This window comes from Pteropus vampyrus, unplaced genomic scaffold, assembly GCF_000151845.1.
Source record: "Pteropus vampyrus isolate Shadow unplaced genomic scaffold, Pvam_2.0 Scaffold419, whole genome shotgun sequence".
Classification (NCBI taxonomy): domain Eukaryota; kingdom Metazoa; phylum Chordata; class Mammalia; order Chiroptera; family Pteropodidae; genus Pteropus; species Pteropus vampyrus.
The window spans coordinates 625,831-650,216 of record NW_011889200.1 but is presented as its reverse complement, the minus strand read 5'-3'; the positions used below and the strand labels follow the sequence as shown (position 1 = coordinate 650,216).

Sequence of the window (24,386 nt, the reverse complement as noted above, 5' to 3'; positions counted from 1 at the left end):
ATGACCAAAATGCTCAAATGTAATGGGCAGCACATAGTGGCTTCATGCCTGACATGTTATAGTATGATGTATAAGAACAAATATCATCCCTGTTTTTTGGATGGAAAACTTTTAAACAAGATGAAAAGTATCAGTGGATTGTGAATGAAAATAATGTACTAGGAATTATCTGGTGGATTTGTGTCCCCACTGGGAACAACCCTAACCTGAGACAAGGAAGGTTATGGAAAACCTTATGTCATGCTCAGACTACATTGAATTTGGGAGTAACAACTGTACATTTGACTCTGTCATGGAACAGCAAGCATTTAGAGGTACAGTGTATGTATCCTAACCATATTCAAGCAATTAATACTCAATGGCAACAGGGCATGTGTTGTATTAAACATTGGCCAGTGAAACAAAAGAAGATTCTAGGTAAAATATAAGCAGGCCCAGATATAATGGAACAAACTGAATTTACTTGTAATGAAGAGTGATTTTCAGAAGAAAATAATTTACTCTCTAAAATAGATTGGAAGGAATCATCTTACAAGAGGAGGGAAAGGAATGAGAATCCACTTAGAAAGATGATAAAGCCTTGACAATATAGTTATGCAGATCCAATGTGTAATGCTAGAGGATGCTAGCTTTCAAGACTGGGAAAGAGCATATACTCTGACACAACAGGACCTGTTAACTATTTTACTACAAGTGGAGGCCCAAGTAGCCCTGGGGTAATGGCCGTCCATTTTTAGCTATGGAAACTTAGAGCATCTTTGAGACACATATAGATCCCCAAATATACAGAAAATTTCTGGGTGAAATTGTAACTTACCTTGCTGATATCTGACTGATCTTAGCAAAAGAGTAGACTAAAATAAACTAGCTGGTAGGAATAGGAATAAAACTAAATGGTACTCATGTGCTCCCCAGGGGAGGAAAATGGCCTTACACAAGTCAATGGGAGCTTGTGACTATATAATAATGAGTTGAGACAAATAAATGGCTTTTTCTTTAGCTAACACGAAACACAGAAATGACAGAATCGTCATCACTGGTGCTAATAGTATATTAATATCTGGTATGTAGGCATATAATAATATCTAGTAACATGTAGGCAAAGAACAGTTCTTCTAGAAATGTTTAATAAACACTCTGTGATACTTCTTGATTTATTTTGTAACCAAACCAAACTGTATCATAGCCATACTGTGGTATGGTTTAATACTAGTATTGTTGGTATTACAATACTATTATTAAAGAATCAACTACTTTTTATAAATAATCATATAATCAGATTATTGGGAAATTAAAACCTCCCCAGGGTGTGATAACAATGGATAGTGATTGGCCTGAGGAAGAACTAGATTTAGTTTATTATTATATTAAATGGCTCTGTACAGTTTATCACAAAGTTCAAGTGGCAATAGATCAAGGGAGTAAACATTAAATTGGTACATCACTATAAATATATTTGAAATGGTCTTATAGACTGGATGAATTGTTTCTTTGAGTCTATTTTTACCCTTAATTGGCTTCTAAAGTATTAAATATGCTTATGTTCTTACTGTACCTTATATATAAATGCTATGACTAATTGTAGAAACCTAAATAACTATGACTGCTATGTTGTTTAAGACTTTGACCAGGAAGAAGGCGATGGATTGTGAGGAGAGTTAACACAGTAGGTCTAGTTGTTTACTCCTTTCAAGTCTCCAAGTGACCCATGATTGGCCTTTGGTCAACCCTGGAAATGTTTTCTCAAAGTGTTCATTATACTGGTGATTGATGATTTTGTTATAGACACCTGGAGCAATGGACCATGTAGTATTACTATCTTCTCAAGATTGCTTGGCACAACAATGAAGATTTATCATATACACCTGGTTTCATTGTTAGAGTCCTGAGTTTCAGGCGGCATGTCCAGTTGCTGGCAGTATTACCTAGTGGCCAGCCCCCAACCCCTCCATCTGAGCCTCAGACTCTGAGACTCACATTGGCTCCCTGAGCAGAGATATGCCACGTATGTCCTTGTAGTTCAGTGCCAAAAAGCTAGCACTCCTGTGTGGTCTCAGAGGAAGAAGTAAGCTACATTAATAACTTAAAATTATGCCCTTGAACTTAATACATGACTACAGACATCTGAAATATTTCTTAATGGTTACATTGTTTTCTCTGCTAGTACATGAAATTAACTGGAAGATTTATTGGGTGTCTGCATACACTATCAATATACTATACACATTAGTGGTGGGTATGTTTATATGCATGTATCTATTCCTGCCTATATCTGTGAATTAATTAGCACCTTTTACAAAAACATTATTTTGGTTCTTATGTAACAAGAGCAGATTAAACAAATTCTTGTCTGAGTAGGACCTAATTTTATAGTCTTTCTCTGACTTTCTCACTGAACAAAAGGAAGGTCTTTTAATGGGTCTCAAGATTTTTATATATCCACTTACTCTAATTTTATATTTATATCACTAATTCTAAAGGTTTTGATTGTCTTTCTTTGAAATATGTTATGATCTAAGCCATAACCTATCTACTGGGTTGAAATCCTCTTTTCCTCACTGCTTTTCTTTACAATGCATTTCCTCACAGTTGACAGTGATCACCTTCATGCAAGTGTTCTGTATTCCAATTTATCCCCATCTCTGCAGTTCCGTAGTCTGATGGAAGCTATTATAGCCTGTATCTCCTCCTTCCTTTAGGGATACATTCATTCAAATATGCATAGATTTTTATTGGAAAAAATAGATTTATTTTAGTTCTTATATACCTTAACAGCTACATGACTCATGTTGATTTTGTTTATAGTAATATATCTGAGGAAAAGAATCCTCTTACTATAATTCTTGATTTTAAGTATTCTATTTTATAAATTTTGAGTCAAATTTTATGAAAACTTTGATTTAAAAAAAGTAGTAACTTGTCTACGGCCATGCTACCCTGAACATGCCGGTTCTTGTCTGATCTAAGATTCTGTGGTCTGTCAAATGGTAAACATCTAAGATTAATGGAAATTAATTTGAGGGTTGGGGTGGAAGGCAAGTTTTAAATGTAATGTCCGAGTCTATGCTGATGAGAACAATAGAACTTACATGCAGACCAATGCTAAAAAAAAAAAAAAAAAGTGGGGGTACAAAACCCAAGATACAAGAAGATCCTAAACAGGGGACTTGTTTAGGATCTTCTTGAGTCAGAAGAACTTCAAAAGGTAGCTAAATTATGGATGAAGCTAAGCAGGGTAAGGCCTGGTTAGTACTTGGATGGGAGACCACTTAGGAACACCAGGTGCTGTAGGTGGAAAAAAGTAAGAAATAAATAAAAAAGTAGTAACTTAAGTGCAGGAAAATCTAGTTTGCTTATATCTACCCTCCTTTCTTGCTTTTGCACACCCTTCCCCCTATCAAGTAATTAGGTTTGACTACGTGCCTAATGTTATTCATGTGGGTTTCAGTAAAGCTAAAAGCTAAATGCCTTAGGACCAAAATCTAGGCTGACAAATCACCAGACTGAAACATTTATTTTACTTAATTGGATATAAATACACAAATGAACTAGGCAGAATATAATTTTCAGGCCAAATAAAGTCCCACTCAGAACCAAAAATATATAGCTCTGATTTCTTCAGTGACTAGAGCAATCATTTTTGAGTAATGACATTAAGCTTCTGTTGAAAAAAAAATGCCAACAACCAAACTTCTATAAATTAGTCTTCAACTATACTGCCAAATATTATTAAACGAGGTACCTCTTAGGATTGGGGAGAAGGAGGGGAGAGTCTGTTGGTATAACATACTTGTTTAAAAGAGTTCCCCAAATCTCAGTAGCCAATTTAGAAAGGATTTGAAGATTGGATGAAACCTGACTTTGAGATTTCTTTTTTCTTATTTCTGTATCTTTAAGGAAAGAGAAGCCCTTTAAAAAGGCTTCTTAGCTATTTCAAAGTGGAGACAGAGGCTTTTAATGAGTAATGCTGTGACTTGGATAAGAAAATCATGAAAATCTGTTTTAGTCTTCTAAATTCAGAAGCTATTCTTTGAGCAACTACTAGGCACTATGGGAAATTTTTTAAAAAATGATTAAGGCCCAGTCCTCTAGCTACTTGCAATCTAGTTAGGAGAGAAAGACATAAATAATACAATAATAAAATAGGCTAGGTGAGAATTCTGATATGGTGGAGAGGCATTAACAAAGTGCCCATTGTAATTTGTGTAGCAAAGTAGATGTATTCTTGATGTTCTTTTTAAAGGAATAATATATAAATTACAGTTTGCATTGGGGCATATTGTCTTTAAATGTTGAAGCATATCTGAGCACCCAGTAGTTTGACTTAAATAATATTATCTAAACATGTATGTAATATAAACTACTTGATCTTAATATTGTTCTCATATTTCAGTTTTCAGAGGAGTGAATGTATCTTGGAAACTCTTGCTATCAGTGTGACCGTGAAATATTTTGAGTACTAATGGCAGTTTTGCAAGTGAAATTCAAGTTCTAAAAATATAGTTTGTGCTTTTTATCCAAAATCACATGACTCACATCCATATTTAAAGAAAGTGACTTTTCTTTATAAAAGCTCAGTAAGTTACTAGAAATATCCAAATTTCCTTTTAAAGGATTTTTTTTTAAATTCCAGGCTGCTTTGGTAAACATTGGTTCCTACTCTGATGCAGATCTTTTAGATATCCTTCATAATCAAATTCCCTATTTAGGATCTTCTTGTATCTTGGGTTTTGTACCCCCACTTTTTTTTTTTTTTTTTTTTAGCATTGGTCTGCATGTAAGTTCTATTGTTCTCATCAGCATAGACTCGGACATTACATTTAAAACTTGCCTTCCACCCCAACCCTCAAATTAATTTCCATTAATCTTAGATGTTTACCATTTGACAGACCACAGAATCCAGGAGTCAGAAGAACTTCAAAAGGTAGCTAAATTATGGATGGGTGTATTGTAGTAGAATCTTGGAATATGAAGAGCAGAGTTCCAGTAACAGATGGATCATTTACAGACTGCATGTCCTTTGGACAAGTTTGTTTGTTTTTTTAAGTTTTCCAAGCCTCTATTTGCTCATCTTTAAAATGGGGATATTATCTTCTTCGGGGGGTTATTGTGAGGATTAAATGAGGTCATAGTATAAAAATATTTTTAAATTATGAAATAACTATATAAATAATAAGGAAGTAGTAGTACTAGCTTTTTGCTCCAAGCCACATCAAAAAAAGATGTCAGGGGAAGAAACATTTAACTCTGGGCTTCAGTAGGACTGATACTAACCAACTCTGAGATTCTGAGCATCAGTTTTCTTATCTGTCAAATTAGATATCAGGCTAGGTGAACTCTAAGAATTCTTCCAGCTCTAAATATCCTAAGTATACTTCCTTTCACTGTCATTCTATTATTTACTTATTATGCAAATAACAAAATAAAAGTGAAAATATTTGTGCCTAAATAAACTACCATCATAGAATTCCTCTTGTGAGTTAACTCAAGTCTCAAAGTGGGAGTGAAAGGGTCTCAGTTAGCACCTCTTTCGTTCTGAGGACTAGGCCTTCCTATTAACTGTTTTTATTAAGCTATATTTGCTGATCAGGTAACAACCTGAGAAGTTTCTGCTGTTCCTGTGACATCAAAGAAATGGTTTAACTAGTTTCCTCTTTGGCATTAAGCCAAGTAAATACCTTTCACAAAATGATATCTTGTATAGAAGGTAGGTTTAGGCATTAAAGAGTTTCCTCATATATCTATATTGATGGATTATTCACTTCCAAAATATATTTGTTATAGATATTCCAAGAACCTGTTAGGCTAATTGATGAATAGTACATCATATTTTCATTTAATAAACATTTTATCAAATATCTGCTATATGCCAGACATCGTGCTGGATACTTATTATCTCTAATTTTCATGTAACCTAGATGTCAGATATGGGTCTCCCTCCTGGGGATGGAGCTACATATAGTGGGGTGAGGAAGTTGTTTACATTTTCACAATGACCTCTAGTTCTGAGTACCTACTTTTGATGAATTTCTACCAAGTTTTTTTTTTTTCACTTTACAGTTCAAAATAGGAAGATTGCTTATTATCTTGCTACGTTGCACATGCTATCTCTCTATTCCACATGGCATCCATGCAGGTGTGAAACCTAGCCTCTTCAATTTACACATATATTCACTTGATATATTTGAGTATATGGTAGATTTTAATGAAAGGACGGAAGGACTTTTTGCAGCATCAAATAATTTCGAATTAGTACAGAATATCTTATACTATGTTTTTTCCCCTCTTTGGCCAGTTCACCCTACATAGAAGGATGATTTCTCATTGATTACTCTTTCTTATCTTTCCCTCACCTCTTAGATTTCACCCTATACCCCAACTTCACTTCTGATAAAATTATAATATTTTAGTCTTTATTCCTTAAGCGAGACTGGGGCTTGCCTTTGCATGTCCAGACTCATTTTAGGTATATGGTCAATGGGAAAACAAAAAACAAAAAACAAAAACAAAAAAAAAACAGGACTACCACTTGCAGAATCTACTCTCTTTATAAGGCAATAATGGTTACAAACAATAATTTATTTTTTTCTTAATACCAAATAACACTATAAGGGTTGGTGTTATCTTCACTTTATAGATAAGTAAACAAGCTCAAAGAATTAAATGATTTGTTCAGGATTATTAATTTAGTAAGTGACAAAGTCAGATTTTGAATCTACATCCATTTAAATCTAAATCCTGTACACTTTCTACTAAACAAGAAACAATTTTAAAAAAAATGGAAAAGGTGAACTTTAAGGTTCTCTGAGCTTGAAAATAGGAAAAGTTCTTTGAAAATTCATAGCATCTGAATCTATTTGTAATAGGGACATGTAGCTTTACCACTGTAGCCAAAAGATGCTGTTTAAGAAGGTAGGGAAACATAATAAGTGAAAAGTTTCATTAATTTGAAAAATCCTACCTGATATCAGATAAATAGGACATTTTTATGGTTAATTAGATTTTATCTTTTAAAATTCATTTAACCTAATAAATATTGATTAATCTTCTCTACCTTTTTCATTGTATTTTTTAAATAGTTTTTCTAAGACCTATTATTTTTTATTACAGAGACAATTAAAGGCAGATGCTAAAAAAGCTATTGGAAGGCTTCAACTACGCACACTGAAAGAAGGAGACAAGGTACATTTATGACTTAAAAATGCTTTTTGTTTTAGAACAATGCTTAGCAAGCCATTGTTAAAGGTGAATGTTCCAAAGTAGTTTTCATTGCAATTTTATGAATCTCATTGGCTTTTTAAAGTCTATTCGATGCTGGAGGTAGGCTGAATAATGGCCCCCAAAGATACCTAGGTTCAAATCACTGGAACCTGAGAATATTGCCTTATATGGCAAAAAGGACTTTGCAGATGTGATTAACTTCAGGATCTTGAGATGGGGAGATAATCCAGAATTATCCAAATAGATCCTAAATATAATCACAGTATCCTTATAAGATGGAGGAAGAGGGAGATGTGATAATGGAAGCAAGAGGTTGGAGTAATACAAGAAAGGGGCCATGAGCCAAAGAATGCAGACAGCTCTAGAAGCTGGAAAAGGTAAGGAAAGAGATTCTCCCCCCGAAGCCTTCAGAAGAAGCACAGCATTGCCGACACTTTGAGTTTTAGAATTCTGATTTACAGGACAATAAGAGGATAAATTTGTGTTATTTTAAACCTCTAAGTAATGGTTATTTGTTACAGCAACAACAGGAAACTAATACAGTGCTTAAGTATTGCTTTACTTGAACATCCATGTCCAGATTTAGGATAGTTGAAAACTATCATCCATGTGTAAAACGTATCAAAAAACATCCATGGAACTTATTGAAATAAAAAATGTCATTTATAAAAGCACCAAAACCATTAAATACTTAGGTATAAATCTTACAAAATATATACAAGACCTATATGCCGAAAACTGTGAAACACCAAAGGAAAAAAAGAAAGAAGACCTAAATAAGTGGAGAGATATACTGTGTGCATGAATCAGAAGACTCACTGTTGTCAAAATATCAGTTCCCTCCTAATTAATCTATAGATTCAATTCAATGTCAATAAAAATCCTAGTTGGATCTTTTGTAAAAATTGACAAGTTGATTCTAAGTTTATAAGGAAAAATGAACTAGAATAACTAAAATACTTTTGATGAAGACAAATTTGGATGACTCACATTATCTGACTTGCAGAATTATTTTAAAGCTACAGTAGTCAAGATATTGTGGTATTGGAGCAAGGATAGACCTTTAGATCAATGAAACAGGAGAGTCCAGAAATAGACCCACACATATATGGTCAATTGATTTTATCAAAAATAGAAAGACAGAGAGAGAAAGAAATGGCGTAGATGATAGAGGCTCTGTTCATCCCTCTGGCGACCAAATCAAAGTTGTGACAGAAACAAGGAACAACAGTAAGGATAAATTGCCTGGAATCTAGATGAACAAGCCATACAACTAGGGATAAATCCAAGAAAGCACCCTGCAACGGAAGAAGGTAGGACAGGGTGAGGACGCAGGGCTGCCTGGTCTCAAGTGGCGGAATAAGATGGAGGCTGCGGCAGCAACAGCGGCAGATGCCTCTTAAAGGGGCCACCTCCACAAGCAGATTTTTGCAGTGACGGACCTGCTCTCTCTGAGCACCAGTGCCAATTTGGCTGCATGCAGGGGCCCTGCACCAGGAACTTACAAGGAGACATTGTCAGAGTGAGGGCCGAGGTGAGACTGGCTGGGTACAGAAGTGCTGGCGGTATCCATTGTTCCCTGTTGAGCTTTCCCCACTCCCAGTGCAGGGACACAGCGCCGCCATAGCCCTGACATCATCAAACTGGATAACAGGTCACTCCGCCCAGAGGAGTCCCTGAAACCCCGCCTCCCCCAACTCACGGCCCCACCCAAGCCACATCCAGGTGTATCCTCAGTGAGTCAGGTGCTCCTTGCTGAGCAGTGCCTAGACTCACACTGGAGGCAGCTGGCCTCGGTTTTTGGTGTGGCCTTTTGAGGCATCTATAAGCACAGCACCTGTGGAGTGCTTGCCGAATCTTAACAGGTGGCCTCAGAGGGGCAGAGGCTTGGGCTAAGTTTGGCCTGCAGCTGAACTCCTCTCAAGACTGTGCCACTGGACACCTACTTCACAAATCTACACTAATAAGACTGGGAGACTTAGGAGCTTTGCTTAGTACATAGAAACAGACACGGAAAGACAGCCAAAATGGGAAGACAAAGAAGCAGAAACCATATGAGAGAAGAGAACAGAGATCCAGATATAATGGAGTCAAGAAATCTAACAGGTGCAGAATTCAAAACACTGGTTATAAAGATGCTCAATGAACTTTTGAGAAGTGTAGATAAATTCAGTGAGAACTTCAACAAAGAGATAAAAAAGCCCATAAAAATGGAAGTAGAAATTATAAAAGGGAACCAGTCTGAAATGAAGAACACATTATCTGAGATGAGAAGTATATTAAATGGAATAAACAAAGGAATAAACAAAGTGAGTAAAGAAAAGGATCACATGTCCTATTTAGAGGACAGGACAGCTAATCAGGATACTCAATCAGAATGGCAAGAGATAAGATGTCAAGACTATAAAAATAATTTAAGGAGCATATGGGACACTATTAAGGGTCCAAATATCCATCTGATTGGCCTAACTGAAGAAAATCAAGATGTTGAACAGCTGTTTGAATAAATAATGATGGAAAACTCCCCTAACCTGGTGAAGGAAATGGACATAAAACCCCAGGAAGCTCAGAAAATTCCAAAAATCAGGGATCCAAAGAGGCCCACACCAAGACACATCATCATTAAAATGCCAAAGGTTAAATACAAAGAAAGAATATTAAAAGCAGCAAGAGAAAACCCATAAGACTGGCAGCTGATTTCTCAAAAGAAACAATGCAGTACAGAAGGGCTTGGCAAAAAATATTCGACAGGTTGAAGACCCAGGATCTACAAGCAAGAATAATTTATCCCACGAAGCTATCATTTAGAGTTGAAGGACAGATAAAGAGCTTATCAGACAAAAATAAAACAAAGAAATTTATCACTACCAAGCCAGTATTACAGGAAATGTTGGAGGGACTTCTTTAAGAAGAAAAAACATGTATCAAAAACAGGAATAAAGAATGGTAACAACTACATTCCTATCAATAAATACCTTAAATGGAAAAGAATTAAATGCTCCAACCAAAAGATAGAGTGGCTGAAAGGATAAGAAAACAATACCCCTACATATGAAAAGGAAGGAGATGGAAAGAGATATTGCTTTGATAGACCTAAAAGTTATTTAAGTCAGACAAAGATAAACACTATATGATTTCACTTATTTGCAGAATCTAAGGAATAAAAAGAACAAACTAATCAAAAACAGACTCACAAATATAGTGGACAATTTGGGATTGGTTTGGGGGGTTGAGAGAATGGGGTAAAGGGCTAAAGAAGTACAAATTAGTAGCTGATGGATGGTCACAGGGATGCGGAGCACGGCATAGGAAATGCAGTTAGCATTAATACATTGGCTAGGTGGAGGGTCAGGGGAGGGTGGATGCAATCGGCGGGGGGATCGTTTTATGAACTATATAGATGTCTAACCAGTGTAATGGACACTTGAAACTAAATAAAAATAAATAAAAAATATAAAATAAATAAATTTAAAAAGTATAAAGGCAATTCAATGAAGAAAGTATAGCCAATTGTTGACTGTTAATGTGCAATAATTGGAGAGCTACATGCAAAAGAAATGAACCTCAATTCATACTTTATACCATTTGTAAAAAATAATTCAAAATTCATCACAAACCTAAATATAAAACCTAGAATGATAAAAATTTTAGGAGAAAAATTTGTAGAAAAATATCTCCATGGCTTGAGTTAGGCAAAAGTTACTTAGATATGACACAAAAAAATATGTCCATTAAAGAAAAAAATGAGGCATTTAACTTTGTCAAAATTAAGAATTTTTGCTCTTTGAAAGACACTGTTAAGAGAATGGAAAGACAAGTGGCTGACTGGGAGAATATATTTTCAAACCCCATATCTGATAAAGAGCTGTATCCAGAATACATAAAGAATCCTCAAAACTCAACAGTTGTAAAGTAACCTAGTGAAAAATGGGCAAAACAGACATTTTACCAAAGAATATATATGGATGGCAAAACACATAAAATGATGCTCAACGCCATTAGTCATTGAGGAAATGCAAATAAAAACCACAGTGAGATACCACAGCACATTCCTTAGAATGCATAAAGCTGATACAACTGACAATATTAAGAGCTGGTCAAGATGTGGAACACCTGGAATTCTCATGCATTTGCTGGTAAGAATACAATGTACAGCCAGTCTGGAAGACAGTTTGGCAGTTCTTTATGAAGTCAAACATACACTTTCCAAAAAAACCAGCAATCTCACTACTAGATAGTTACCCTAGAGGGAAAAAAAACAAATGTTCACATAAAAACTTGTACACAATTGTTCAGTTTTATTCATAATTACCAAAAACTAGAAGAACACAAATGTCCTTCAATTGATGAATGGAAAAACAACTGTGGTACATTTATATCATGGAATACTATTTAGCAATATAAAGGGGGTTGAGAACTCACAACATGAATGAATCTCAAATGCGTTGTTAAGCTAGACTCAAAAGCTAGGTAATGCACCATTCCATTTATATGATATTCTGGAAAAGCCAAAACTGTAGGAATTGAGAAAAGAATAGTAGTTGCTAGAGAGTGGTAGTGAAAGTAGGGGTTAACTATAAAGTGGTACAGAGGAATTTATTGCAGTGAGTAATAGAACTGTATCTTGATTGTGGTGGGTATTAAGTGACTGCATATTTGTCTAAACTTGCAAAACTGTATACTTAAAAGAGTGAATTTTACTGTATGTGAATTATATCTTACTTTTCTTTAAATGGGAAAATACAGCTTTAGAATGTGGCATTCAAATGGCATTTTGTAAATTTTAAAACCAGAAAAAACAATTTAAATCAATGTTCCATGTTTCTCTTTGTGCCGTGCCCCTTTTGGTTGACTTTATTGTTTTACCTGTTTTAAGTCTAATTTTATTTAAATTTCAATTTGTATAATACAGTGTTATCAACTTTAGTCACCATGTTTTACAGTAGATCCTCAGACCTTATTCATCTTATAGCTGAAAGTTTATACCCTTTTACCAACTTATTCCTATTTCCTCCACCCACAGCCCCTGGCAACCACTTTTCTACTCTGTTTCTATAAGTTTGACTTTTTTTTCAGATAATTTTTTTTCCCAATTAAGTCTAAATAATTTTAAATTGCTTATTGAAACATGGTCATTTAGTGATATGATGTTCTTCCTTCTATAGGAATTTATGTAATTTAAATACATGTATATTCTGATCTTGCTCTGTAGTTTAATGTATTTTTTCTTATCCATCAGAGTAACAATAACTATTTGCTCATAGGAAATTGGCCCAGATGGAGATAGTTGTGCTGTGTGTATTGAACTGTATAAACCAAATGATTTGGTACGCATCTTAACCTGCAAGTAAGTTTGATTTTCTTTTATATCATCAATAAAAATAGCTGATTTACAAAAATTATTGTAATGGGGAAACTATTTTGAATGTTTCTAAATTGATGTAAATAAAGTATTTTTATTTTCATTTAAATATAGGAGAATACTTTATTTTTTAATATCATTAAAATTGGTATAAGGCTAATTATATAGTTTCCATAATATGGTACAATTTGGAAACGAGTTCTATATAAAACTGAGAACCTAATCAGCACCACAATTTTACATATATATATAATTTATATACTAATACATACTGGGTTGTTTAATTTCAATTTTTTCTAACAATCTTATTAAGAAAAAAAAAATCAACTTATTTGCACCGATTTGGAAGTCTTTATTCTTTTTTTATTATGCTTCTCCTGAAAGTTGTTCTTAACATTCTTTCTTTTACCTATTAAATAGTGGTGCTCTTGGAATGTATCGAGCACTATGTTTTACTCAATACTATATTATACTATTCTATTGCAAATGACTAACTGTGGCATTTTACAGTTAGGAAATGACAAGATAATTAAGATCTGAAATACTGAACAAAGTTTTAGGTCAGGTAGCATCTTAGCCATTTTTCAAGTAATTAGTACTGAAACTATTTCTTTTGAAGGTAGAGTAAATAAGGCTTTTATATTTAAAAATACCATATTATGAAATTTCTAAATTTTGCTTTTGTGTCTCCCTCTTAGTATTTATGTTGTAATAGTGTATATAAAAGGAAAAAAAAAAAAAAACCTCTGTTAAAAGACTAAGTGAAATTACGGGGTAACCTGTTAGTGTATTAGGAAAAGTGTTGTTGTTACTTCACAGTCGATAACTAAATTGTGTGTTTTTTTTCCTTCATTAGCCATATTTTCCATAAGACATGTGTTGACCCATGGCTGTTAGAACATAGGACTTGCCCCATGTGCAAATGTGATATTCTCAAAGCTTTGGGAATTGAGGTAAACATTGCGAAACTATTTATATGAAGGAGCTCAAGCAGTGTGTTATTTATGTACCTGGGCCTTTGGGAAAATAACGACTTTATTTTTTAGCTATGCAATGTGTTAGACTTACAGTTTGTACCAAAAGGTAGACGTATTTACATCATAGTGACAGTGAGGTGCCATGTTGAACCACCTCCATTTTCCTTCTTCCTCTCTTTCCTCAAATGTACTTTTTTTGGTCAGAATTTGAAGTAATGACCCTATAACCTACCAACTGACTTCTGATACACCATCCTGGTTTTTACTCTCTTACTATTGCATAGCAACCAAATTTGTAGTTAAATGAACATGTATAATTTCAGAAAGTATAATAAATAACCACTATATTTTACAACTGAAACTAATATAAAATAATATCGAATGTCAACTCTAATCAAAAAGAAAAAATTAAAAAAATATATTTGGTAAATGAATAAAAAACTACGTCTTTCACAATGCGTGCAACAGAAAGTTAAGCTCAACAAAATCTTCCTGATTTGAAGAGATATGTAGAAGACAGTGATTTTCAATTCCCCTAGGGAACAGCATGAGATTTTTTTTTTTTGATTGCCTACCTTGTACCAGGCATTATATTATGAAGTGCTGGGATCATCCAGATGAACATGTCAGATATAATGACAATCTGCTTGTAACATCTTTTGCCCCACTCATGGACCCAGTTTTTTAACTGCTCTGGCTAAGACCAACAAGAGATTTTTGTGATTATCAAAAGGGATTATAGGTTTAAAAGGTTTAAAGCATTACTGTAATAAGTCACCTATGAAGAAACTTTGTAATCACATGTCAAGGAAAAGCATGTACACTGAGAGTCTTTTAATTTGTTCAAATGCTTTCCAAAGGTGGATGTTGAAGATGGATCAGTGTCTATACAAATCCCTGTATCCAATGAAACATCCAATAGTGCCTCTCCTCATGAAGAGGATAATCGCAGTGAGACTGCATCTTCTGGATATGCTTCAGTTCAGGGAGCAGATGAACCACCTTTGGAGGAACACATGCAGTCAGCAAGTAAGCACCATGCTGAGATTCAAGTGTCCCACAAATGATCAATTGTGGATCATACTTCTGCTTTTTAGCATTTGTTTCATTCACCCATTAACACATTTCAGATTTTTTCTATGAACAATAATGCAATACAGGATGTACCCTTACCTTAACTTAATATATATGTATTCAAATGTACCTGAAATAGATGAAATGCATCAGGAGTGGGGATTATTCACAGAAGAAAACGATTTATTGGAAAGTTTCTCTCTGATGCATTTAAGTGTTGGCTTATTAACTTACAGAGTCTAAGGAGTAACTTTAAACTTTAGAAGCCATTGTTTATTGCAGATCAATCAGAAATTAAGATAAAGAAGTTCTGAAATGATAAGATAAAATTTGATTTACAAAAGCTTGATTTATACACAACTTAGGAACCAATCTTTTGCACAGATCAAAACTTTAAGAATGGTGTGTGCTGCCACCTGTTGATTATTTACCATGAAATGAACAAACCTTGCAAACTAAAATTAAACACAGTAGTGCCCCCTTATCCTCGGTTTCACTTTCCGTGGTTTCAGTTGCCACCATGTGAAAATATTAAATGGAAAATTCCAGAAATAAACAATTAATAAGTTTTAAACTGTGTGCTGTTCTGAGTAGCATGATGAAATCTCATGCTGCACATGTTCCCCAACCATTCATCACTTAGTAGCCACCTCGGTTATCAGATGATTATCATGGTATTGCAGAGTGCTTACGTTAAGTAACCGTTATAGTAGCCTAATGCTATGTCACAATGTCTATATTGTTCATCTCACTTCATCTGATCATATCTCACATCATTACAAGAAGAGTGAGTACAGTACAGTAGATATTTTGAGAGACCACATTCACCTGACTTTTATTACAGTATATTTTTATAAAGTTTTATTCTTAGTTGTTGTTAATCTCTACTATGCCTAATTTATTAATGAAACTTTATCATGGATATGTGTGTATAGGAAAAAAACATAATATGTGTAGGGTTCAGTACTATCTGCAATTTCAGGCATCCACTGGGGGTCTTGGAGCATATACCCTGCAGATAAGGGAGGACTACTGTATATTATTTTCAGAATTCATGTGAATCAGTATTACAGCTTAGTGATATCGTGGCAATAAAGAAATTTTAGTGAATTCTGTTTACTTTTTTTCTTAGAAAGAGAAAACTCCTATAACAAATTATGTTCCCTTTCTTTAATTTCCATCTTTTTCATGGTTTTTGATGGTTTGAACATTTTTTTCTCAGTCCTCATTTTGAGATAACCTAATTCCGACATGCAAGTAGAAGAAAAACTAAATGTCAAGATGACTTGCAAAATGTCAAATATCAGCTTCCTATGACATAAACCTTTGTCCTCTGTAGGCTTATCAGTGCCATGTAATACCATTTCTTAAGATGTCACAAGGAATACTATCATGCAACTGCAACCTCATATCGCAAGTAATCTAATCTTCAGACATATTATAGGGTACAAAGTCATCATAAGAATCTTACTCATCTCTGGATTATTCTACCTATAATAGAGAGTCATTGTCTGTTTGCCCCAGATGAGATTTTGTTCTCATAACTGTGTGGTAATAGAATTCAGTGAAGATAAAGGAGAGTGTACAAGATAATTCAGTTTATTGCTAGGCTCGTTAGAAAAAGTTCCAACCTACTTTTTTTGTTCTCTCTTCTTTGTGGGAAAGGGTGGTAAGCAGAACAGTTTTTGCAGAGAATTTGAGAAGCAAATGAAATGATGACCTATGTTCCTCCTCCTGTATTTTTTATCTGGATGAATAGTACTAATGTGCACACAAATGCCTCAAACCAGAAACTAGGGAGATCCTTGATTCTTCCCTCTCCCCTTTCCTATTGATTCAATATCCTTTATCTCTAATCCACCCCCTAATTTCCAACTTATAATTCCATGGTCATAGTTTGAGCCACTGTCTTCTCTCTGCCCATTCCTTCCACTCTTCTTCCGCACAAGAAATTAGGGAAGCCCAGTCTAACTCCTATTCTTTCTTTAAAACTTGACCCGCTTTGCGAAGCCTCTCTTGACTCGCATGTGTGGCCCTACTGTCTACTTCCATAGAACTTCTGTTATTGTACTTGTTGCACTGAATTGTAGTATCTTATTACTCACTATTGTGTATCCAGCACCTAACACAGCCTGCCACATAATAGACACTCAAATCAGTGTTGAATGAATGACCACCTAGAATAGATTTATCTGTGATTATGTATTACTAGTTTGGATATCTTGGCCATTAAACATTGATTATTATGGCGATAGTTGATTTAAATAACTTCGTAAACATAGTTGATTAGTTCATATCAGTGTGTCCTATCACCGTGTTAAATTCTATTAGAGCACTCTTTTTTCAAACTTAATTATACATTGAGTCACCTGGGGGAGCTTGTTAAAACAGTGGGGCTACCACCAATTTCTGACTCAGTAGGTCTGGGCTGGAGCCTGGGAATCCGCATTTCTAATAAGTTCCCAGGTGATACTGATGCTGCTGGTCCAGGGACCACACTTTGAGAACCACTGAATAAGGACCTTATTTCTTAACCCTGGCTGCATATTAGAATCACCCGATGAAACTTTAAACATTACTGATGCCTGGGCTCTACCCCAAAATGGTTAAATCAGAATCTGTGAGGTGTAGGGACCAAGAACAGGTTTTTAAAATTTTATTAATTTTATTTAATTTCAAAAAATTTCAGGCTGACTAAAAAAAGTTTCAAAAATAGTACAGAGAATGCCTGTCACCCAACTTTTCCAAATGTTAACATCTTATATAACCATATACAATGATCAAAACCAGGAAATTGTGGTGACCGAGAGAAATCTAACTATGGGAGATGAACACACAGTGTAAACATATATATATACCTTACTGTTAAAGTGTACAGCTGAAACTTATTGGATTTTGTTAACCAATGTCGCCATAAAAAATAAATAAATTATAAAAAACAGGAAATTAACTGATAAAATATTAACTAAACTACAGATGTTACTCAAATTTCACCAATTGATCCACTAATGTCCTTTTTCTGTGCCAAGATCCCATGTTTCATTTCCTTTTTTTTCTTTTTCTCCCCCCAGCTTTATTGAGATATACATACTTGACATATAACATTGTGTAAGTTTAATATATATATTGTGTAATATACATATAATACATATATTGTTAATATATATATTGCAAAATTATTACCACATTAATGTTAGTTAACAAAACCATCATCTCACATTAATTATAAATATTTAATATCCACTCTCTCAGCAAATTTCAAGTATATAATACAATGTTAACTAGTCTCCATGCTGTACATCAGATCTCCAGCACTTATTCATCTTATAACTGGGAGTTTGTACCTTTTGACCAACATTTCCCCATTTCCCCTACCTCTTATCCCCTGGCAACCACCATCTTACTCTCTGTTTCTATGAGTTTGGCTATATTTTTTATTTTAGATTTGACACATAAGTGAGATTGTATTGTATTTGTCTTTCTCCAACTTATTTCACTTAGCACAGTGCCTTCAGGGTCCATCCATGTTGTTGCGAATGGCAAGATTTTCTTATTTCTCATGGCCGAATAATACTCTGTATATGTAATCACATTTTCTTTACCCATTCATCTGTCAGTGAACATTTAGGTTGTTTCCATGTCTTGGCTATTGAGAATAATGTTGCAGTGATCATGGAGATGCAGATCACTCTTCAAAATAGTGATTTAATTTCCTTCAGATATATAACCAGAAGTGAGATTGCTGGATCGTATGGTAGTTCTATTTTTTAATATTTTGAGGAATCTCCATACTGTTTTCCATAGTGGCTATCCCAGTTTACATTCCCATCAACAGTCACTAGGTTTTTCTTTATACTATATCCTTGCCAACACTCACCTCTTTTTGATAATAGCTATTCTAACAAGTGTGAGGTGATATCTTATTTTGGTTTTGGTTTTAATTTTTCTGATGATTAGTGATGTTAAGCATCTTTTCATGTAACTGTTGGCCATTTGTACATATTCTTTGGGAAAATATCCATTTCCTCTGCCCTTTTAAAAATTAGGTTGTTTGTTTTTTTCATTTTGTCTTGTTGCTATTGAGTTGTATGAGTTCCTTATATTTTTTGGATATCAACCTCTTATCTAATAAATAGTTTGCAAATATTTTCTCCCATTCTGTAACTTGCCTCTTCATTCTGTTGATTGTTTCTTTTGCTGTGCAGAAGCTTTCTAGTTTGATATAGACCCACTTGTTGATTTTTGGTTTTGTTGCTGGTGCTTTTGGTGTCATATCCCCCCCAAAATGTTGCCAAGACCATTGTCAAGGAGCTTTTTCCCTGTTTTCTTCTAGGAATTTAATGGTTTCAGTTCTTATGTTTAAGTCCTTAATCCATTTCGAGTTCATTTTTGTGAGTACTGTAAGGTAGAGATCCAGTTTCATTCTATTGCATGTGAATATCCAGTTTACTCAATATCATTTTTTGAAAAGACTATCTTTTCCCCATCGAGTGTCCTTGGTTCCCTTGTCAAATAGTTCACTGCATAAGCATGGGTTTATATCTGATCTCTCAATTCTGTTCCATGGATTTATGTGTCTTTTTATGTCAGTACCATACTATTTTAATTGCTATTGCTTTGTAGTATAGTTTGAAATTAGGAAGTGTGATACCTCCCACTTCATTCTTTTTCTTGAGATTGCTTTGGCTATCTGGGGTCTTTTATGGTTCCATGTGAATTTTAGGATTGGTGTTTTTTTCTATTTCTCTGAAAAATGCCATTGGAATTTTGGTAGGGATTGTGCTGAATCTATAGATGGCTTTGGGTAGTATGGACATTTTAATAATATTGATTGTTTTGTTCCATGAACATGGGGTCTTTCCATTTATTTGTGTCTCCAATATTGTTCATCAGTGTCATATAGTTTTTATTGTACAGGATTTTTATATCCTTTTAAAATTATAAGTATTTTGTTATTTTTGATACTATTGTAAATGGAATTTTATATCTCTTTCAGATATTGCATTGTTAGTGTATAGAAATGCAACTGATTTTTGTATGTTGATTTTGTATCCTGCAACTTTACTGAATTCATTTATTAGTTCTAATAGTCTTTTCGTGGAGTCTTTAGCATTTTCTCTATACAAGGTCATGTCATCTGAATACAGAGACATTTTTACTTCTTTTTTGATTTTGAGGGCTTTTATTTGTTTTTCTTGACATTCCTCTGGCTATGACTTCCAATAGTATGTTGCATAGGAATGGTGAGAGTGGGTACCCTTGCCTTGTTTTAGATTTTAGAGGAAAAGCTTGCAGCTTTTCATCATTGAGCAAGATTTAGCTGTGTTAGTCATTTGTGGCCCTTATTATGTTTGGTTGTGTTCCTTCTATACCCAATTTGTTCAGAGATCCACACTGTATTTAATTATAATATCTTCTTAGTTTCCAATCTTCAACTATTCCTTAGTCTTTGTCTTTCATGACCTTGACACTTTTGAAGACTACTGGTCAGTTATTTTGTAGAATGCCCTTCAATTTGTCTTGTCTGCTGTTTCCCAATGATTAAATTAATTGTCCTTTTCTATTTTAGGCAAAAATACCACAGAAATGATGTGCCCTTCTCTACCTCACATCATGTAATGAGACACATGATGTCCATGTCTTATTATTGATGATTTTAGCTTTGCTCATTTGGTTAAGATGGTGTCTGCCAAGATTCTCCTTTTAAAGTTACTATTTTTACTGTTATAATTATTAATTACCTTATAGAGAGACACTAAGAGATTATGCTAATATCCTGTTTCTCATCATACCTTTACCACTAATTTTAGCAATTATTGGTGCTTCTTTGTTGCAATAATTATTATGAAGTATGTGCCAGTGGTTACTTTTTTATTCCCATTCTTTTTTTCTATATTAACTAAGCTTTTATTTTAAGGAAGAACTATCCTTTTTTCCCATTTATTATAAATTATTTGTTTATAATAGTATGGACTCATAGATATTTATTTTATTCTGTAACTCTCATGATTTATTCATTGCTTAGATTGTCCTAGATTTGGTCATTGAGAATTCCCTCAAGTTGGTTTCCATTTTCTTTCAATAGGTCCCATTTTTTTTTTTTTTGGAGCCCCTCCTTACTTTCTGGCACCACAAGATGTTTTAGGCCATGGATTGGCAAAAATTTTCTGTAAAGGGCTGGATAGTAAATAGTTTAGGCTCTGAAGGTCATAAGCCTCTATTGTATTTCATTTGTTTGTTTGTCTTACAACTTTTTAAAAATATAGAAAGCACCCTTAGCTATGGATTTTGCTTGCAGGCTGTAGTTGCTTATCCTTAGGCTAGAATCTAAGTTAATCTTGTGCTCTCCTTGCCCTAACCCTAGAATCAAACATTTCTTCAAAGGGGCTTTTATTGTAGAACAGTATTTCCAATCCAAGATCTGGGCACTAGGTGTGCTCATTGCTATTGAGGTGTCTGTCTGTCTGTCTGTCTGTCTATTTGTCATCTGAAAAACAGTGAGTTTGTACTGATACATCCAATTTCAATCCAATGTCACAGAGTTTGTTCTAGCCTTCCCTTTTCTTTATTTGTAATTTCTTTCTCTGACAGTGAAAAACCTGGCTCTCATTTTCTACAATATATTTACTTATTTGTTCAATCCTAGAACACACATAAAATAATTTCAACATTGCTAACTCACAGCCCTGTGAAAAACAATTTCAGTAACTAGTATACAGTTCTTTTTTTCTTAGCCTTATGGGATATAGCCAAAATATTATTTTCCAAAGTTACTTAAGTTAGTTCTTTTCTTCCCCACTCTCTTAAGGATGGTTATATATATGTCATCTGTAATATAATTTTGTTCATTTGTTACCATTTGTATTCCATTTTAGGCACTCTTCTCCAAATTCCTGGTTGTTTTTTGTTTGTTTGTTTTGTGTGTCTATGCATTTGAAAAAGCATAAGTAATTTTTTAAAAATTGATTGAAATACAAAGCTAGGTTTAAGAACTTATATTTAGGATAGAGAAGGAGAGACATAACTTTGCTCTTAAGGAGGCTATAATCTAGGTAGAATTAAGCACACATGTCAGTCAAGAAAAATAATTGTAAATCAATATAATGCCGTATGTGCTTTATGTAAGACATAGCATAAATCATATAATTATTCAAGGATCAGGGAATGAATGTAATAATCAGAGTATGATGGAATTAGACAAGAAATGCTTCTTAGACGTGAGTGTCAAATATTCTCTGAAAGAAGAGAGGGATAAGATCACCCTAAAATTGCTATTTCTTTCTAAAGATGAAAATCTGCAGCTGGTAAACCATGAAGCAAGCTCTGTAGCAGTGGATGTTGTTCCTCATGTTGACAACCCAACCTTTGAAGAAGATGAAACTCCTAATCAAGAGACTGCTGTTCGAGAAATTAAATAATAAAATCTATGTTAATAGAAAACTTGAACATTTAGTAATAACAGACTACCAATCAGGGCCTAGTTTACTATTAATGAACTGGATGAGCTTAATAAAGTTAGAATGATAAAGTACTTCTGAGATGACTAATATTATGCTATAGTTAAATGGCTTAAAATATTTAACCTATTAACTTTTTTCCACGAACTCATTATAATGTTTTTCATAGGCAAGTTTCCCCTTACTAGTGATAGCAAGATTTTTAAACATTTAAAACTGTCTTCAAGTAGTCATGTTTTTCATTTATAACAATTTTCTTATAAAAACATATTGCTTTTAAAATGTGAAGTAGCTGTAATCACTATTTTATGATAATATCTTAATTAAAAATACTACTACTTTAGCTTGGGCTATATGTGTCAGGGTTTTTCTCCAGGTGCTTATATTGATCTGGAATTGTATTGTAAAAAGCAATGCAAACTTAGGCTACTACTCCATGAAATGTCTATTTAAACTACATTAAGTTGATAAAATAAGATTAAAGCAAAATACTCATTTTAATTATTTCTTGTTTTAAAATTAGGCTAAATGTACTTCATGTAAGTATCAAGCATAGTTTGTCAGAGAATATGGACTGGACTGGATTAATTGATATATTAGTGACACCAATTTGACACAAGATTATACATAAAAAGTTTCCTTACAAAAATACTTTATAACTATTTCTCAAACTTTATTTATGAGATTTTCAAAAGCAGAGTATATAAATTGTCATACTACTTGAAAATGATAAGTTATACAAAAATCGGTAATTGATCTTTGTGTATGAATTAGTTTACAGAAATTATTCTGTAGAAAATATTTTCTAAATAATGTTGACTTTGAAAATCGAGTTTACATTTTACCTAAATGGGCTAAAATTACATTAGGTAAACTAAAATTCTGTCCATGTAGCTATAAATTTCGTGAATGCATTCTTTCGTGTGTTTGAAAAAGAATAGGGAGGGAGAGAATTCCAGGTGCCTTAATATAAAGTTTGAAGCTTCATCCACCAAAGTTAAATCGAGCTATTTAAAAATGCACTTTATTTGTATTCTATGTGGCTCATCTTTGGTTTTAGACTTTTGTTTCCAGTGCAAATTCTAGCAGAAGTTAGGCCAAAGCAGAACAGATATGTATTTTTGTTTGCTAAATGTAGAATGGATGAAACCATTGCGTTCTTGTACACTGATTTGAAATGCTGTAAATATGCCCTGATTTGTATTGATTCTCTTTAAGTATAAAATATAAATAAAATATTCCAATAAAAGTTTGTGTCTGATGTTTAGTAATCATATACTAACTTTTCATATATGCTTAGATTTGGGAGGAAAAAAATGGTTAGCTATAAATGGTAATTGATATATCCGATCAATAAAAACTAAAACTAGTACGGTGTACATTTACATATTTCATTACATAGAAACTGCTACCATTGTAATATACCTACACTTACCATGAATTATTTTAAAAGTTCAGCAAGGTAAATAATAAGGTTGACCACTAATAATATAAGGTTAGGAAAAGACCTTGATGCCAGTCTATCTTTATACTGCTCAAGACTTAAGGTCATTTTATTACTTTAAAGTTTTCTTTTCCTTCTGCCTTCTCTTTGGCAGTATGATTATTGAGAAGCAGTTAATGAGTTAAGTGTATCTTTTTCTTTTGTCAAACATGTTAAGAGTAAACAGATGCTTGGAACACCTCAGAACCATGATTATCAAACCAAGGTACACATATGTCTTATATGGCAATGTGCCAGGTATATGTGTGTATGATGCCATACAATAAACTCGACCTATATTCTTAGATGGTTACTTATTTCAACTTTTACAGGGGTTCTTTTATTTGGGGGGGGACTTTATAATTTTTTGAATTTTAACACTGTATTGAAGTATAATTTACATACCCAAAATTCACCCATTGTAAATGTACAGTTCTTTTGTCATGATTTTATTAACCAATGTCACCTCAATAATTTTAATTTAAAAAAAGTAAGTGTACAGTTCTGTGATGTTTAGCAAATGTATAGAGTTGTGCAACTTTCACTACAATTCAGTTTTAGAACATTTTATCACCCCAAAAAGTTCCCTCATAATCCATTTGCAGTCAATTTCTGCTCCTATTCTCAGCCCCAGGCAACCACTAATCTGCTCTCTGGCTCTGTAGATTTACCAATACTGGACATTTTATATAAACAGAATTATACAATATGTGGTCCTTTCTGACTGGCCTCTTTCACTTAGCGTAATACTTTCAAGATTCATCCATGTTGAAGTGTGCATCAGTACTTTGTTCCTTTTCATTGCTCAGTAA

General features: G+C 33.8%; 1 protein-coding gene across 2 annotated transcripts in view; it reads left to right on the top strand.

The window, feature by feature from the left end:
- RNF128 (ring finger protein 128, E3 ubiquitin protein ligase) overlaps nt 1-23,356 on the top strand; it is a 98,401-nt gene extending 75,045 nt beyond the window's left edge. For both annotated transcript variants that reach the window (XM_011380979.1, XM_011380978.1), the window contains exons 3-7: nt 7,111-7,182; nt 12,486-12,568; nt 13,440-13,536; nt 14,421-14,589; nt 21,922-23,356. In XM_011380979.1, coding sequence (XP_011379281.1) covers nt 7,111-7,182; nt 12,486-12,568; nt 13,440-13,536; nt 14,421-14,589; nt 21,922-22,052 — 552 coding nt within the window. In that variant the 3' untranslated portion in view covers nt 22,053-23,356. The remainder of the gene's footprint in view (nt 1-7,110; nt 7,183-12,485; nt 12,569-13,439; nt 13,537-14,420; nt 14,590-21,921) is intronic.
- The last annotated feature ends 1,030 nt before the right edge of the window (nt 23,357-24,386 follow it).